At 36.4% G+C, this 16,266-nt stretch overlaps 1 protein-coding gene across 1 annotated transcript; it reads left to right on the top strand.

Annotated features, from left to right (window-relative positions):
• Positions 1-2,857: 2,857 nt before the first annotated feature.
• Positions 2,858-15,894, top strand: Smp_061300 (transcription initiation factor tfiid, putative; the record flags this gene model as incomplete). Its single annotated transcript, XM_018790578.1, has 8 exons — positions 2,858-3,256; positions 6,867-7,038; positions 8,152-8,414; positions 10,029-10,196; positions 12,186-12,415; positions 15,200-15,264; positions 15,547-15,842; positions 15,877-15,894. The coding sequence occupies 8 exons, from the start codon at positions 2,858-2,860 to the stop codon at positions 15,892-15,894; spliced, it is 1,611 nt and encodes a 536-aa protein (XP_018646206.1).
• Between the last annotated feature and the right edge of the window lie 372 nt (positions 15,895-16,266).

Raw genomic sequence — 16,266 nt, 5'->3', positions numbered from 1 at the left:
GAGTCTTTTAAGAGGAAACTTGACATTTTATTAAGGACTAAGGATAGTATTTTACAATAATTTACTTTTTTTCCCTCTTTTATCATTATTTTAACAAGGTTCCTATCTGGATGCATCGATGATCCGTTTATAGATACGGAAGCCCGTTAAGTGAAAACTCTTATTCCGTCCAGAACCGTTTGAACTATTTTTAGCCAGTGATGTTTGAAATTGAACGTCCTTGTCCCTAACGCCTTTTCAAACTAGGTAGTCCCTAGGTCAGGGTCGTTATTGTCGTGTCTTGCTTTACGATGATGCTGCATAGATTGGCTTTCCAACTCCCAAATAACAGGGGAGATATGCTCTAGGTGGTCTGAATTATAAATGGTTAGTCTTTAAATTTCTAACTGGTCAAGGCTGGAAAGAACTATTTTTAATCTTATCCTAAGATAATGTTAGCATTATCTTAGGATGACATATTACTTACCATAGTGCCCTACTATTTTTGTTCTATAGTTTTGAAACTGTTACAATAAGGTTAGAAATTGCGAAAATTATTGTTTGAACTTTAGGGGTTTGCAACAGTAAGAACTTATGGTTAGGGACACTACACAGTTCTCTTTAGATCTATAGAAAACTGCGATATTCTGGAGTATCGTTAGAAATGGTGAGACTAAAATTTGTGGACAAGTCAATAAAATTACAGATAGTGAGTTTTGGATTTTTGACAGAAATCCATTCATTTATACTGTTAAATGGCATCTTGATGTTAGTTCGTGACGAAAACCCTTTTTCTAATTCCTATCCCAAACTTATAACTCCAAACCCCAAAATCTTAATTCCTCATGCCCGTTTATAACCCTCTCTTGGACCCAATAAGTAGGTGAATTTTCTTAAGGTCAATCAAAGTTTGTCCATAAGTTATAGTCTCTCCCTGAAAGTTGATTACAATCACACCAATGAGTTCGTTGTCAATTATTCTTTTAAACACTAGGCCTAGGATGTGTGAATGCATTCGGTCATTTGATTTAGTTTCTTCATTTTGGACCATATTTGTTTCTAGTTTTCCACTACCATTAATTATTTACACTCCTTTCACCTTGTTATGTTTTTCCTGACCGCTCTCATGTAGTGCGTGTCAGCTTAAACCGGTTTAGGTTTCTGATAGCCTCGTGGTCGTATCTGATTAGATAGTTGTCAAAAATAAATGTAATAGCTTAGTAAAGCTGTTAGGGAGACTAGAATACATGAATGACCGTGGGATGCTATTAAAGTACCCTTTACTTTCTTTATAAAAAATGAACGCAACTTCTTTAATTGAACAAATTCTTTCTGGTTTTATATTTTTGCTGACTGAAGTGTTTCCCCCATTATTATTATTATTACTATTATTATTATTATTATTACACCCTCGAACTTTTTTCTGTTCTTTGTTGCTCTTTTATTATACTTTACATTCCCCATCTCTTCACATCATTGATATTTTGTGGTGCATATGTATTTGGTACCCCCCTTGTACCAATGCTTATGCGTTCAAATAAATAAAAGTACCCTTGTGAAAATCCCATCCTTCGCTGGGGTTGAAATAAAGTTACAAATTAGTGCGAAGAATCAGAATCAAGAGTTAGTTTTATAGAAAGTAACGTTGGAGTTCTGATCACAATCCGACATGAGGTATGGTGTGGGAATGCCATTTAGCCGTGTGAATGAGTGGATTTCACACTGAAACGCGAGATCAACTGTTTTAAATCTGATTGGCCTGTTCATAAATTATAGTTCTACTAATCTACTGGCCCCCAAATACCCTGGTACGGCCGAGAGTGGGGAGAGTCCGGTCTCCCTCTCGAAATGCTCTCATATGGCCAGCGAATATATAGCCTCTGACAGGGAAGTCCTACTCACTGCCTTCTCGTGGCGGGGGTGTTGTTTACGAAAGTGAGAGGACGAAAAGCGAATGTCCGGCGCTTTAACCGGGTTAGTGGATGTGGAGGGTCCACCTAGGGGAGTTGGAAAATCCTGATTCCAAACCAATGGTGCACATGGGCTCCAGTATCCTGAAGGGATAGATGGCGTACGAATCAATCATTGATCACCGGCTACCATGGAACTGCATCTCCTCACGATGCTCCACTGCCTTGTGGACTAGACCTTCAGGTCAAAGGCTCCAGGTGTGGCCTCTTAAGAAAACCACCTGCTTCAGTCTGGACACCTGGGCAGTATCACAGCCCTCACACAAATCGAATGAGATTTGTGAGGCGCATATGTATCTGGTGCTTCCTTGTACCAATATTTATGTGTTTAAATAATAAATAAAATAATCTACTTTCGTTTTAAAACATTGTACGAAGTAATATAGCTGTCTGAGACTCGTCAGCGTGTGATATTCAAATATTAACCCAACGTTTTTTCAGCCGACTGTTTAGTGTGTAAGGTCTGTTTGATTTAGCCTTGAAGTAGACCGTTCAGTTTATAAAGAATATCGACAAAGCTGACGTTTACCAACGAGTAATAGTCATGATCAACCTATGTATGATTTTAGATGTAATGTGTGTGGTAGTATACCACTTTTTGGTTCCTTGATCGAGTTCTAGCTTTATATATACTTCGGGATGCTGTGCATCTGATTTGATTATCGAGTATATAATTCTAATGTATTTTCTCGTTTTCCAATAGTTAATGGATGCATCTGCCAGTTTTTAGCTCAATAAGAGGATACTTTTGGAAACTACGTTATTAAAAGCTATCGAAGTATTGATCATTTACTAAAAATCTTTCAGTATTTAATTAATGTCTTATTTCGTCCTATTTTGAATTCGTTTGCTTTCAGGTGTTAATTAGTTATTACCTGTCCCCCATTCATTACCATTGATACATTCAAATGGATTCATCAGAAAAACGAAGATTAAATAAACTGTTAAGAAAGCCTTCATCGTCATCGCTTGGAAAAGCTCTAGGTTTGAGACAGAAGCTGTCTCGTAATTCACAAAAGCAAGCCAAATGTGCATCTGTTGTATCTGAAAAGGTGCCAAAGCAGGAGATTAATGTTGATGTTGCTACTTTGTGTGCTGAGATGTGTGGCGTTTCTAACCTATCGCAATCTGCAGCCAATCTCCTTCAGAAACATTTGAATCAAATAGCTCGACTTTTAATTCATGAAGTCCTTCGAGTAATGGAACAAAGTCGTCGAGGTGTCCCTCAAGCGTCCGATATTGATTTGGCTTCAGTTTTGATCGGACTTGAAGCAAGTTTTTACAATAACTATTTCATAATGAAATTTGTATGGTAATTTATTCTTACGAACCTGTACAAGTGTAACGTTAACCGATTCAAATGAGATTACTCATAGTTATTGTTGAATAAATATTCTCTGCCTCCGTAATTGCAATACTAATTTGGATAGACTTTCTATTGTCATATAAATTTTGTAACTGAAGCATTTATTCATACATTATATTTTTTAGACCGTATGTCATGTCTTGTAGATATTACTTGCATGTTAAACCGCATTAGGTAATCGGCGTTCCAAACAGACACCCTAATTTTCCTTTGAATACATGATTTTTAGCTTCACTCTTGTGGTATGACTGATTCGAAGACTTAGAAGAATATTATGGTGTTATTTGAAAAGGATTGGGTTGTAGTACCCACGACTTTTGAAAATATAGTTTTTCTCTTCTCTAGAGTTATCACTCAAATCATTTAGATTGAAGATGAAATGTCACTAAAAGTACATCACACTGCTGTAGTTCTGTGTGTGTAATATTTTTATAATGCCTGTTATTCCAGTCTAGTGGTAAATGAGATGACTGACATTGTCAGCCACCTTGTATTTTTCCCGTGCTAATGTAGTCTTGATCCACCAACTTCAGACGTACTTTTTTAGAAAAACGTAAAGATTATAGCAACATCTGGTAGTAAACTCAATATTCACATGGACACAAAAACTGGTGCTAAACGTATCAGTATTCTGTTTTTTTTATTATTATGAGCTGTAGTTATTAGAGAAGAAACGTACTATTTGTTTTTACCACTGTTTTCAAAATGCTAGTAACCAGTGCCGAAGTTAATCATTTTAAATTTGGACTAACTGTTGGTTGACATAACCAAGCTAATGTATGCAGACATTTTTACCCTATCGTTGTACTCACCTGTTTGATTCAAGCTTACTTCCAAAAGTTCTATCAAAAAATCAAAGAAATCAATACATTTTCATGAGTGGAAATCCTCAAGTTTTGAAGTCTTTCTTAAAATATGGGTTGTCACCAATTTGTGCAATGGCTGGTTCTTTGTCGAGCCCACATAGCTTCTGGACGAACCAACTTATCTATTCTCCTCAAGCTACATTTTGACCTTGTTAGTTACTCACTTGTCAACCTTGATTGTTTTTATATGAGTGTATGTGTGTGTCGATAATTATGTACGAGGATTGGCGACATGTATATTCCAATAACAATCATTCACACGATACAATTGGAGTCAGATCTCATACCTCAAAATTTGTTCTTCAGATGGCTGAAAGTTTTGTTTATATTCATGCAGTGATAGCATCAAGGAATGTTAAATTTCATTTAGTATACAATACATTCACTCTTATTTGCTCTTTAGATATTATTTATTCTCAACTAGAATCATGAAACATAAAATTATGAACTCGGATTAATAAAAGAATATGTTCTTGTTCTTCTTTAGTCAAGTGTAAGTGAGATGATCTCGGAAAAAGATGGAACCCTTATCTACTCTCAGCCCAAACGTTTAGAACGATGGGCGGAACACTTTAAGGAGCAGTTTAGCTGGCCTTCAGCTACTGCACAACTACCCACTATTCCCAGAAAACCTGAATGGAACATTGAAGTAGGCCCCCCGACTCTACTTGAAGTTCAAAAGGCTATAAGTAATCTGAAACGAGGAAGAGCAGCTGGTCCAGATGGATTGGCTCCAGAGGTCTTTAAATATGGTGGTCCAATTTTAGCGATTAGGTTGACTAATATTCTGGCTAAAATCTGGGAGACGGACGTAATCCCATCTGACTGGTCACAATCTCTGATTGTCCCAATATATAAGAAGGGGCCAAAATCATCCTGTGATAACCATAGAGGGATTAGTCTGACAAATATAGTATCTAAAATACTAGCCTCAATAATTATCGGGTGCCTAACTAAGACTCGTGAACTGCAAACACGAGAAAATCAGGCTGGCTTCAGACCTGGTCGTGGCTGTATCGACCACATATTCACCATTCGTCAAGTTTTAGAGCACAGACATGCTTATCGGCGTCCGACAATGATAGTTTTTCTTGACTTGAAAGCAGCATTTGACTCTGTAGACCGAGAGGTTCTGTGGCAGTGTCTGTCATTGAAAGATGTACCTGAGAAGTACATAAACCTTGTGAAGGCTCTTTACTCGAACACTACCAGTCGAGTGAGAGCTTATGGCGAACTGTCATCTGATTTTAATACCTCAAGTGGTGTCCGTCAAGGCTGTCCACTACCCCCATTTTTGTTTAACTTCATTATAGACCTGTTGCTGGAAATAACACTCTCTTCGACTGAATTTTCAGGAATTGATCTCCTACCAGGGGGACCATTAAGCGACTTAGAATACGCAGATGACATAGTCCTGTTTGGTGAAGACGCTGACAAAATGCAGAGTCTTCTGTTAGAACTGAGTAATAATGCCAGGATGTTTGGGATGCGTTTCTCCCCATCCAAATGTAAATTGTTACTCCAGGACTGGCCTGCATCAACACCTGAACTAAGGATAGGGAGTGAAGTAGTCGAACGCGTGGACAACTTCACTTATCTTGGAAGTCTGATCAGCCCTAATGGGTTGGTGTCTGACGAAATCTCAGCACGGATTCAAAAAGCTTGTTTGGCTTTTGCCAACTTACGTCACCTATGGCGAAGACGAAATATCCGTCTATCAATTAAGGGACGAGTATACTGCGCATCAGTTCGCTCTGTTCTACTTTACGGCTATGAAACATGGCCATTAAGGGTAGAAGATACTCTTAGGTTACTAGTATTTGACCACAGATGCCTTAGAGATATTGCTCGCATCTGCTGGGATCACCGGGTAAGTAATAGTGAGGTTAGATGCAGGGTATTAGGGAATGATGGTAAATCAGTTGATGAGGTGATGAATCTTCATCGACTGAGATGGTTGGGCCACGTGTTACGTATGCCTGAACACCGATTACCACGACGCGCAATGTTGACTAGTGTAGGGGATGGTTGGAAGAGAGTTAGGGGCGGTCAAACCAAAACATGGCATCAGTGCTTGAAGTCACTAACTTGTAGTCTGAGCCATGTTGGTAGATGCAGACTACCTGACTGGGGTCTGCATGACTACCGCGACCAATGGTTGGAGACTCTGTGTGACATGACTCAGAATCGATCACAATGGCGTAGGTGTATACACTCTTTATCTTCCCTTAAACCTTGAGATTAAAATTGCTTCAGAACTTTTTTCCTTCCTATACTATATCCTTATATACAAACTATCTTTTATATACTACCACCACTAAATTAACTACTTCTATGAATCCGGTGTTGATCTTGTTGTGCTAACGAGGTATGGCAACTTGGACCGATGCATATATGTGCCTGGTCCTACGTTGTCGCTGACTGACTGACTGACTCTTGTTCTTCTTTACTATTACAAGTAGTCTAACTGATGGAAAGCTGTAAAATACTTCTCATCGAATATCTATCAGTGTAATGTGCAAGTTTACTAACTTTCTATTTTATACCAATACTGTTATGATAACCCAGGCAATTTGTTATTCGTATTAATTCCTTGCGACCTGGTCGTTTCATAATTAGTTTCATTTCAGTTCTCGTTTTTACCAAATTTTATTAATCTGAGTACTATTATTACTTCCCCAACAGAGTCCTTTCGGAACAACTACTGCAAATTTTCTCCCAATTCGTACGGGTGGTCGTACTGCAAGTTCAGGTCCTGGTGGCAAAGTTTTTTTCATTCGACCAGATAAAGAAATCGATGTCAAAGCTTTATTACTTCGTGAACCAGCAGGTGTTATCTACGATGTTAGTTTAGTTGGTAAGCAGAATTTATGAGATCTGAGACACATGAATAGATTAACTGGTTATGTTTTGGTTAGTGTAGACTAACTAGTATGTGTAATCGGTTGCAATAATTGCGTTCGATTTAATTTTACTTTTAGGTGATGTTTACACTTGTTTCTAAAAGTTGAGCAAAACTGAAAAGTACTCAAACTATCTTCAATCAATCAGTGTTTTCAGAAAGTCGACAAAGTGGTTTGGACGTCAACTAATTTATGTCCTTACCAAACTAGACCAGTCAACGTTTTACTTATATTGCACCTTTTTCGAAGAGTTCTAGGATTCCAGGGGGGCTGGTATCCATACATATACCATTTAGTTTCAACAATCAAACTTACCTTAAAAACGGATTGGTCACATTACTGTCTCCTGGCTCCGTCCAAAACTTCAATGGTCTTGGACTGTAAGGATCTAAAACCTAGTTAAAAAGTTAATATAATAGGGATCCACTGTACCAGTTACTTTGATTTCTATGTTCTTTCCCTCAATTTATAAGTCGTTACCATAGACAACCAAATCATTGTATATCAAGCAATCTGGTCCTTTCTATTACATTGATGATTGAAGTTTTTCTATCAAATTATGCTGATTTTGATCAGTTTCAGTTGGCTAAATGCCATTGTGTAGTGTTAGTCAGTTTTTGGTGGAGTTTTGCTCTCCGCGCTGGGTGGTTTAACCGTGAAGATTTCATGATCCTTCTGAAAAACATCATTAGTACAAACTCCAGATAGAAGTGAGCTATTTGATTTTCCCCATAGATATTTCTCGTGAGTCAGACCGAAGGTCCTGGGTCCAACCTCCCCCTGGTGGGGTCTTGGCTATTCACTGCCGAGGAGCCTCATACTAGGACAAGACAGCTATCGATTGCTATCAGGTTTAAGAGGGTTGTCTAGCTTAGACCGATTTTTATTCCCAATGACACTAAGCAATCTCCACAAACTTTCACGCAGATCGAATTTTTCTTATCAGTCACCATATAAAACATATTTATATACTGTACACCTGATTTAGTCATATGAAGTAAATCGTATTCTTACATCGTGATATATATATATATATATATATATATATATATATTACTTCATTTCAGCTCATTGGCTATCAGTAAATGGAAAACAGCCTACATCACCACAAAATCCTCCACCGGATTTTTTAGCAAAAATGGCTTTGTTAAATAATTCATTTGGATCTAATAATAAACAGAATAAACGACCAATTAGTCATCAAAAAAATGATGATATAAATTCATCAGTTGAAAAACATTCTAAAATTGGTATACATAATAGTAACCGAGATAAATTAGATTTATTATCTGGATCTCATCCAAGAAAAGTTTTAGCAGTGTCTGTCGAGGTAAATTCTGATTTAAGTCAGTTATTCTTATGTTAATGTATTCTAAATAAATAAATATGCATTATGATGAACTAACAGTTTAAAATAATGATGTCATTATTAGTTCTGATAATTTAATGTTAATTATTGGGATACTTTTCATCATAATTTTTATTGACTAACCAAAAGGTACTATTGTACTGATGTGTTTAGTGTCACTTTCAAAGTTTTCTAGCAGTTGTATAGTTGTTATTTGTTTAAGGACAGCATAGAAATCATGTCAGTTCTTAAAATATTGCCCAAAGACCCTAACGTTTGGTCATTTAGAAATATCTATTTGTTCATTTGATGGGACTGTACTATTAGTCAGCGCGCAATAGGTTAGTAATTAAAAGATAGTTTTTAACCAAATATGTGATGAGTTCGAAACTTGTCCATCTAACTGGTGCAACAGGTGCAACATTAGTAATGTCGCTAACCCTGAAACAATAAGTGTAACTCAAAGCCTTGAGTATATAATCCTGTGCTTGGTAAATGAAGATGATTCATTTATTGTATTCAGTTAGTATAACGTCGATGATTAGTGATGTAAGAACATAGTAATAAGAATTGTATGATAACGGCTGTATTGTGTTTCGATATTAGGTTTTTATAATAACTGATTTTTAGGTTAATTCACTTGAAATATCTGAAATCACTTCATACTCACTCTCAATAGATCATAATGGACGTAAAATTGGTCAGATTTTGAAGTCGAGTTCATTACATGTTCTACAATGATTGCTGTTAGGCCGAGGAGAACGTGACTAATCACGCGATGTTTCAGAGCTGCACAATAGTTTAGATACAAATCCGGGTGATCTCTTTAAAACAATTTAATTATTCACCTACATGTACCTACATTTTGTTACTTGGGTCATGGTACAAATATGACTTGACTTAAGTTGTCAAACTTCGTATGAGCACAGAGAAAAGATATTAACAGGTTTAAAGTCATAGGAGTTGAAATATCAATGACATTGATAGTATAAAAAAATCCGAACCGAAGTAATAGGAAATGATTGGAATAAATACGATCGGAGAGTGAGAAGTAAAGGGTATTTCCAAGATCACGATTTTCAAACAGATGAAAATTTAACACATTTGTGCTACTGTTACTGCTCATAATTTATATCATCTGACCACAAATTGTGATTATCTTGAAGACACAAATTAAAAGGCCTCTACTTTCCGACATATCTTAAACCAGCTGTCTGTGACCTCATGGAAATTCACCATGTTTTGCTTTGACTTCTTTAGTGTTATAACAACTATCGTTACGCGTTGAGGTAGGTGGTGAATAGCAATGCTTGATAAGTTTTCCAACTACCTTGGTTGGTGAAGATTCACAGCCTCATCGACCGATTTATTGTCGCACCCCATGCCTAACATCAGGATCATTCGATGGTTCTATTATATGCAAGCGAGGCCCTAGAGGTATCGGTGATCGAGTACCAACAAACTGTATACCGTTTCCTACATTTTTTTGCCAGACTCATGTATATTTGTGAGTGGAGTACTGACAAATACCTAACATTAATGGTTGATTTTGTATCTATTATCTACGTTTTATGTTTCCCCACTCTTTTTTATTAGCGTCGTCCTCATGAAATCAGTCAAGAGGTGATGATTTACTTTCGTGAATTAACTGAGGCATGTGTTGGTGCTAACGAAACTCGACGACATGAGGCTCTGGACAATGCTACATTAGATCCAGGACTTCAGCCCATATTACCTCATCTTATGACATTCATTACAGAGGGTGTATGTTTTTGCTTACTTTTTATAAAAAGTAACTTTAATAAACATTTCATATACTCGTTTTCAAAACACTAAGGCCTAAAGATTACGTAATCTATCACTATCAGTGAGAATGATATGATGATAACGACTGATTTTCTATTGGCTAAAAGTTGGACCTGAAAGAATTATAATTCTTAGCCAGTGAGTGAATTACGTTCTCCTGATTCCACTGCATATTTTCATCACCTAACGTTGTTCTAAGTTTCAGCTCCTCTGTTGGTTTGGATGTAAAGTTGTTTAGCAGATATATCAAGATGTTGTAGATAGGGAGAGAGAGGGACACGTTCTCGATTATTACTGATAAATCATCACCTCGGTTCCACATTCTTGCCCCATTTATTTTCACGGTGATGTTGCAAATGTTAGTTTTTGCCTGTCTGTTTCAATTATATGTTTCTGTATAACTTACTCCATACTTTCTCTAATCACATCTTCTATGTCTAATATTTCCTATTACCACTAATACTGTTTATACCTTAATTACTTTTGGATTTGTTTTAACAATTTCATCTCTCTGTGCTCCAACTTAAACCGGTGTATGCATATGCCAGGTTCTACGCTGAGTGTGACTAACGATTGCTGAAGCAAAATTATTGATTTTATGACTTTCTGTTTCTATGAAGTTAGGGATCAATAGGCAATAATCAGCTGTTAAAAGCTACTTGATTAGTTTCTTGTATGTAAAATAGGTACAACTTATAGCTTAGTAACTAAAGCTATGTGTTGGGACCTAGTTGCAGTACTTTTATTACTTATGTTTTGGTATTTGAATTATGTAGAACAATAGTTTGAAACCGAACAACTCCGTATTTATTATATAATGTAGCAATGCAATCATCCAATATCATCAGTGATAAGTACCTTACTTTTGACATGTTTGTCAACTAAACTCACCAAGTGTAGATTGATGTAATTGGCTTGCCACACTCAAAGTGTAGGTGCTAGTGATGCTGTACATCTATCCAGTTGGAAATAAATGCAGCGGTGTTCAAACCCACAAGTTGGTGGCTAAAAGTCGAATCTCAATGAGTCATCGCTCCACGATGTTTCAACTACAAAGGTCGCATCTCACTAGAATTTTTAGGAGAAAATCCATTTTAAACGTAGTCATCAATCAACACATTATTATTATTGAGATTGCGTTGTGGAGATTTGTTCGGTTTAAAGGTGCCTTCCGTCATGATCAAACAGTTGTCCAGTGGTTTCAAAGTTTTCCATGATTCTCCCTCCTGTTGAAATCAGTTCATCACACAACTATCTTGAAATTGAACTGTTCTATACAACTTGCCTGTCTAATTTATCATACTAGCTAAAATACTTTTTTTAAACGAGATAATTCCAACCACTTATGATATAAAAATTATGCCCGTTTAATAAATTGACGGCTACCTGGATTTAGTAGATCACTGGACAACACATTGGGCTTTTAAAGCGGACGGTACTGGCTTTGAGTCCCAATAAGTGCATTAACACAGGTGCAGGTAAATTCGACCGAAAAGTCTCAAATCGAACAAAACACGTGTCCTGGATTACAACACTAACCAAAATCCATATGTTCTATAAGATTTGTGTTTCATTGGTAATTTATGGTTAATAGTTGCATAGTTTCGTTTTTAAAACTTAATTTTGAACTAATCAACGGTCAACCTACTTCTCTTTTATTGATATAAACCGATCTAAGTTAGACAACCATTAAAAACCTGGAGGCTCTAGACGAGTGGTTTATTTTAGTGTGTGACTCCTCAGCAGCGCGAATCCATGACCCAACAACCAGGAGTTTATCTCAGGACTGGTCTCACGCTCGAATGCCTAACTTCTAAACCACTAAGCCTGTATTTAATAGTATACATGTCTAACTTCGATCAATGTCTTTGTCCAATTTTATTTTTTGTCTTGAGAATATATATTTACAGTTGTTCATCTGTTTATTTGTTTATTTTTATTCTACAGGTAAGAATCAATGTAACTAATCATAATCTTGCTATATTAATTTATTTAATGCGATTAGTTAAAGCATTAATTGATAATCCTCATATTTCACTGGAACCATATTTACATTTACTTGTACCTACGGTGATCACATGTGTACTTAATCGTCAATTATGCGCTAAACCAATTACAGATAATCATTGGGCATTAAGAGATTTTGCCGCTAAACAATTAGTAACTCTATGTAATAGGTAAGTTATATGTATGTATGTGCTCACATTTTACTGCTTCTTTTGCACGTCTGTGTTGCATAGGTGTTTTATTGATTAGATAGATGGTTTTTCCGATTAAGAAGAATGAACAGCATAACTTACAACCGATGGTTAATATGATAGCTTAATTCAATAGGATTGAATCTTGAGTTTTTTAAGAAGGGATTTCACATTTTGAAGTATCTGTCCGATATGATCTGTGAAAATGAATTATATATAGGAAAACTTATCGTAAGATGTATTTTGTTGTCCGCAATCGCAGAGTAGATTCCTTAATATAGCTCAGATCTGACTACATAAAACGAACTCTAACGCAATAGGGAAGTAAGGACGGTAATAATTGTTGACCTACCGCCCGAAACTATTCAGATGATGGAAAATGAGTAGGTATTTATACATTTATTTGTTTCCTTGGGAATCACGCATTCAGAGTGCAGATTTCACGGCTCCTGATTAAAGTATGTACTCAGTTTAAAAACTCGGAATGAAGGTTATCAAAAACATTTTTTTTTGATGGAATCCAATCGAACTATAGGGAAATAATACGTTTTCATAGCACGTTCACACATTTTAAATATTCTATAATGATATATTTCCAGATCCACTCACTTGTTAGGGTATTGATAATTGAAATCTTATTTTAAATTCTTCACCAACACATCGAAGTGGTCATTTCGAATTTGATTATTTCAAGTTATTGTATGGTTTTGTAAGTATCATAACCAATGTTTGATTCAATAATTTCTAATAAATCGCGCATTTGGATAGATTGTCAGTTATAGAAATTGTGATGTATTTGTTAGGTCACATCAGTAGAAAATTAGATTCTTGATGTTTCATGAATTAGTGTAAGCCATTTCTTCAGAGAACTCCGCCTGTGTCTCCTCTAGGATTACTGTCGATCCCAAGCCCACACAAAGGAGGACGGTTGGGCATGGAGTCAGCAACACCATCACGTGGAAAACAACCTTGCTAAAAACAACTAACCAGAATAAACAATTAAAATCATTTAAATTCTGCCATCCGAGTTGAAGGATCTTCTTTCGGAAGAGTTATGACGCCTCATGATGAAATTCGAGATTCTTCGGAAGTCATAAGGACGATTCCCCTTCTAACAACCAGAGCAACAATTAATATAGGTACATGAAGTATCTGGACAATGTGGACGACTAGAAGGACCAGTTAAATAGCTACGGAAATCAGGAAATACAACTTGACAGTGCTCGGAATCAGCGAAACCCATTGGACACAAGCTAGGAAGCAAAAGTTAGGTACGTGAGAGATGCTTCTGCACTCTGGTCACAAAAACGAAATGCTCCAAACACTCAGGGAGTTGCTCTGATGATTTCCAAAAAAGCACGAAATGCACTTATAGGATGAGAATCTCATGGATACAGGATCATCAAAACATCATTCAAAACAAAGAAGGACGGGATCACAATGAATGTTATCCAATGTTATGCACCCACCAATGATAGAGACAACGACAACAAAGATCAGTTCTAACCGTGGCTGCAATTGATCATAGCGAAGTGCCCATGAAAGGACCTGACCAACCTGATGGGAGACCTAAATGCCAAATTCGAAACGGACAACAACGGTTATGAAGATATCATCGGACGACATGAACTAGGAGAGAGAAACGAAAATGGGAAGAGATTTGCAAATATATGTGCGTTCAACAAAATGGTTATAGGCGGCACAATATTTCCACACAAACTCATACACAAAGCTACATGGATCTCACCGGACCACACCACAGAGAACCAGATATATCATATTTGTGTCAACAAAATATTTCAAAGGACAATGGAAGACGTGAAAACTAGGAGAGGAGCACACATGACTTCAGATCACCACCAACCGATGGTCGCCAAGATGAAGCTGAAGCTAAAGAGGCACTAGACAACTGGGCAAACAGCATTAAAAATGTTCAATACAGTCTTCCTTCCACATGCTGACAAACTCAAAGAATTCAAGATAACTCTCAACAACAGGTTCCAAACATTACAACATCTAATCGAAGAAGAAACTACTATGGGGGAAAACTGGAAAGGGATCGAAGAAGCACTTACTTCAACGTGTCTGTAGGTGCTGGGCCACAACAAACATCATCGTAAGGAATGGATCTCTATAGAAACCCTGGACAAGACACAAGAAAGGAAGAACAAAAAGACAGCAGTTAATAACAGCCGAACAAGAACAGAGAAAGTCAAGGGACTAGCTGAATACGGAAGCCAACAAGGAAGTAAAGAGGATTAGGGCTGACAAGCAGAAATACATGGAAGAGCAAGCAACAACAGCGGAAAGAGCTGCAATAGAAAGAAATATGAAACAACTATATGACAAGACGAAGAAACTGGAAAGGAAATGTAGTAAATCAGAAGGACTAGTCCAGGACAAAAAAGGCAAGCCATTCTTGAAATTCAAGGACAGAGGAACATATGGGTGGAACACTTCGAGGAACTCTTGAATAGACCAGTCTCATTGAATCCACTGGATATCGATGTCATAGATGTCACTCCACCAACGACGGAAGAAATCAGGATGGGCATCAGTCAAGTCAAGAGTGGGAAAGCATTAGGCTTTTTTTTTCTATTGTGCTCAGGATGGTCTAGGAATATTTGACTGTTATGACTTATTTGTTTTCTTAACTCATGTTTTAAATGAGTATAATAATAATAATAATAATAATAATAACAATAAACGATTACTATTTGCGATGTATTGTTTTTTTCTGTCTATTTAATGTTAATTATGCAGGCATAATACTTCTAGTAATGAATTATACGGTCGTGTTACCCGTGAACTTTCACGTGCTTTATGCAGTTGGATGGATGGTGGTAGTACTTCTAATAGTTCTACAGAAACTTGTATAAAATTATCAAATCCTAATGTACCAGTAATTGTTAAAAGTGAACTATCAAAATATGCCTATGATGAAAAGTCAGATGAAACGAAATTATGTAAATATGAAAGTGATCGTTTAACCAGTTCACTTACAAATACACCAATATCTACTATTACCACTACTACTACTACTAATAATAGTAGTATCAATACTGCAACTGGTAATAATAATACTAATAATAACAATGGACCTAGTTTAGGTAGTGCTATACATTCAATGAATACATTATATGGTATAATTGTTGCATTAGCTGAATTCGGTGCACAATGTTTACGAATGACGGTATTTCCATTATTGTCTTCGTTATGTCATCGTTTAACTAAATTAACAGAATCAAATCATACAATGAATGAATTAAATGAATTAAATACTTCAGGTAGTAATGATTTAAAGCCTACACAACAACAACAACATCCAGTACTTTCGTTAAGTTTGGGCGTAAAACTTTTACCAGTTGATCAACGTTCATTTGATTTTCTTAAAGTTATGATGACGGTTAGTTTGTTCTTATATATAGTTTGTCTTCTAGATTGTTATTATATATTAAATGCAATCAATTTTCAAATATAATAATTTTGATGTTAGACCATAGGATGTACTCGGCAAAAATGATCAATTAGTTTCTGAGATTTTGAATTACCATCGACTAAAGTGGCTAAGACGTATGCTACTTGTGCCTAATTATCATTTACCTCGATGAATGAAGTTAAATAGTGGAGGAGTAAGCTGAAAGGAAGTTAAGAGCGGCCAGCCTAAAACATGGTATCTATTCATGAAGTTCTGGACGATTGATATGAGCCATGTTGATAGATGTAGTCTACTTTGTTGGGGTCCACGCAATAGTAGCAATCAGTAGTTGAAGACTTTAGGTGGTATTACTTAGAATCAGTCACAGTGCAAATACATGGACTATTTATCT

This window comes from Schistosoma mansoni, assembly GCF_000237925.1.
Source record: "Schistosoma mansoni, WGS project CABG00000000 data, supercontig 0062, strain Puerto Rico, whole genome shotgun sequence".
NCBI classification, from domain to species: Eukaryota; Metazoa; Platyhelminthes; class Trematoda; order Strigeidida; family Schistosomatidae; genus Schistosoma; species Schistosoma mansoni.
Note: the sequence above shows the minus strand (reverse complement) of the source record. Positions and strands in the feature narration are given on the sequence as shown.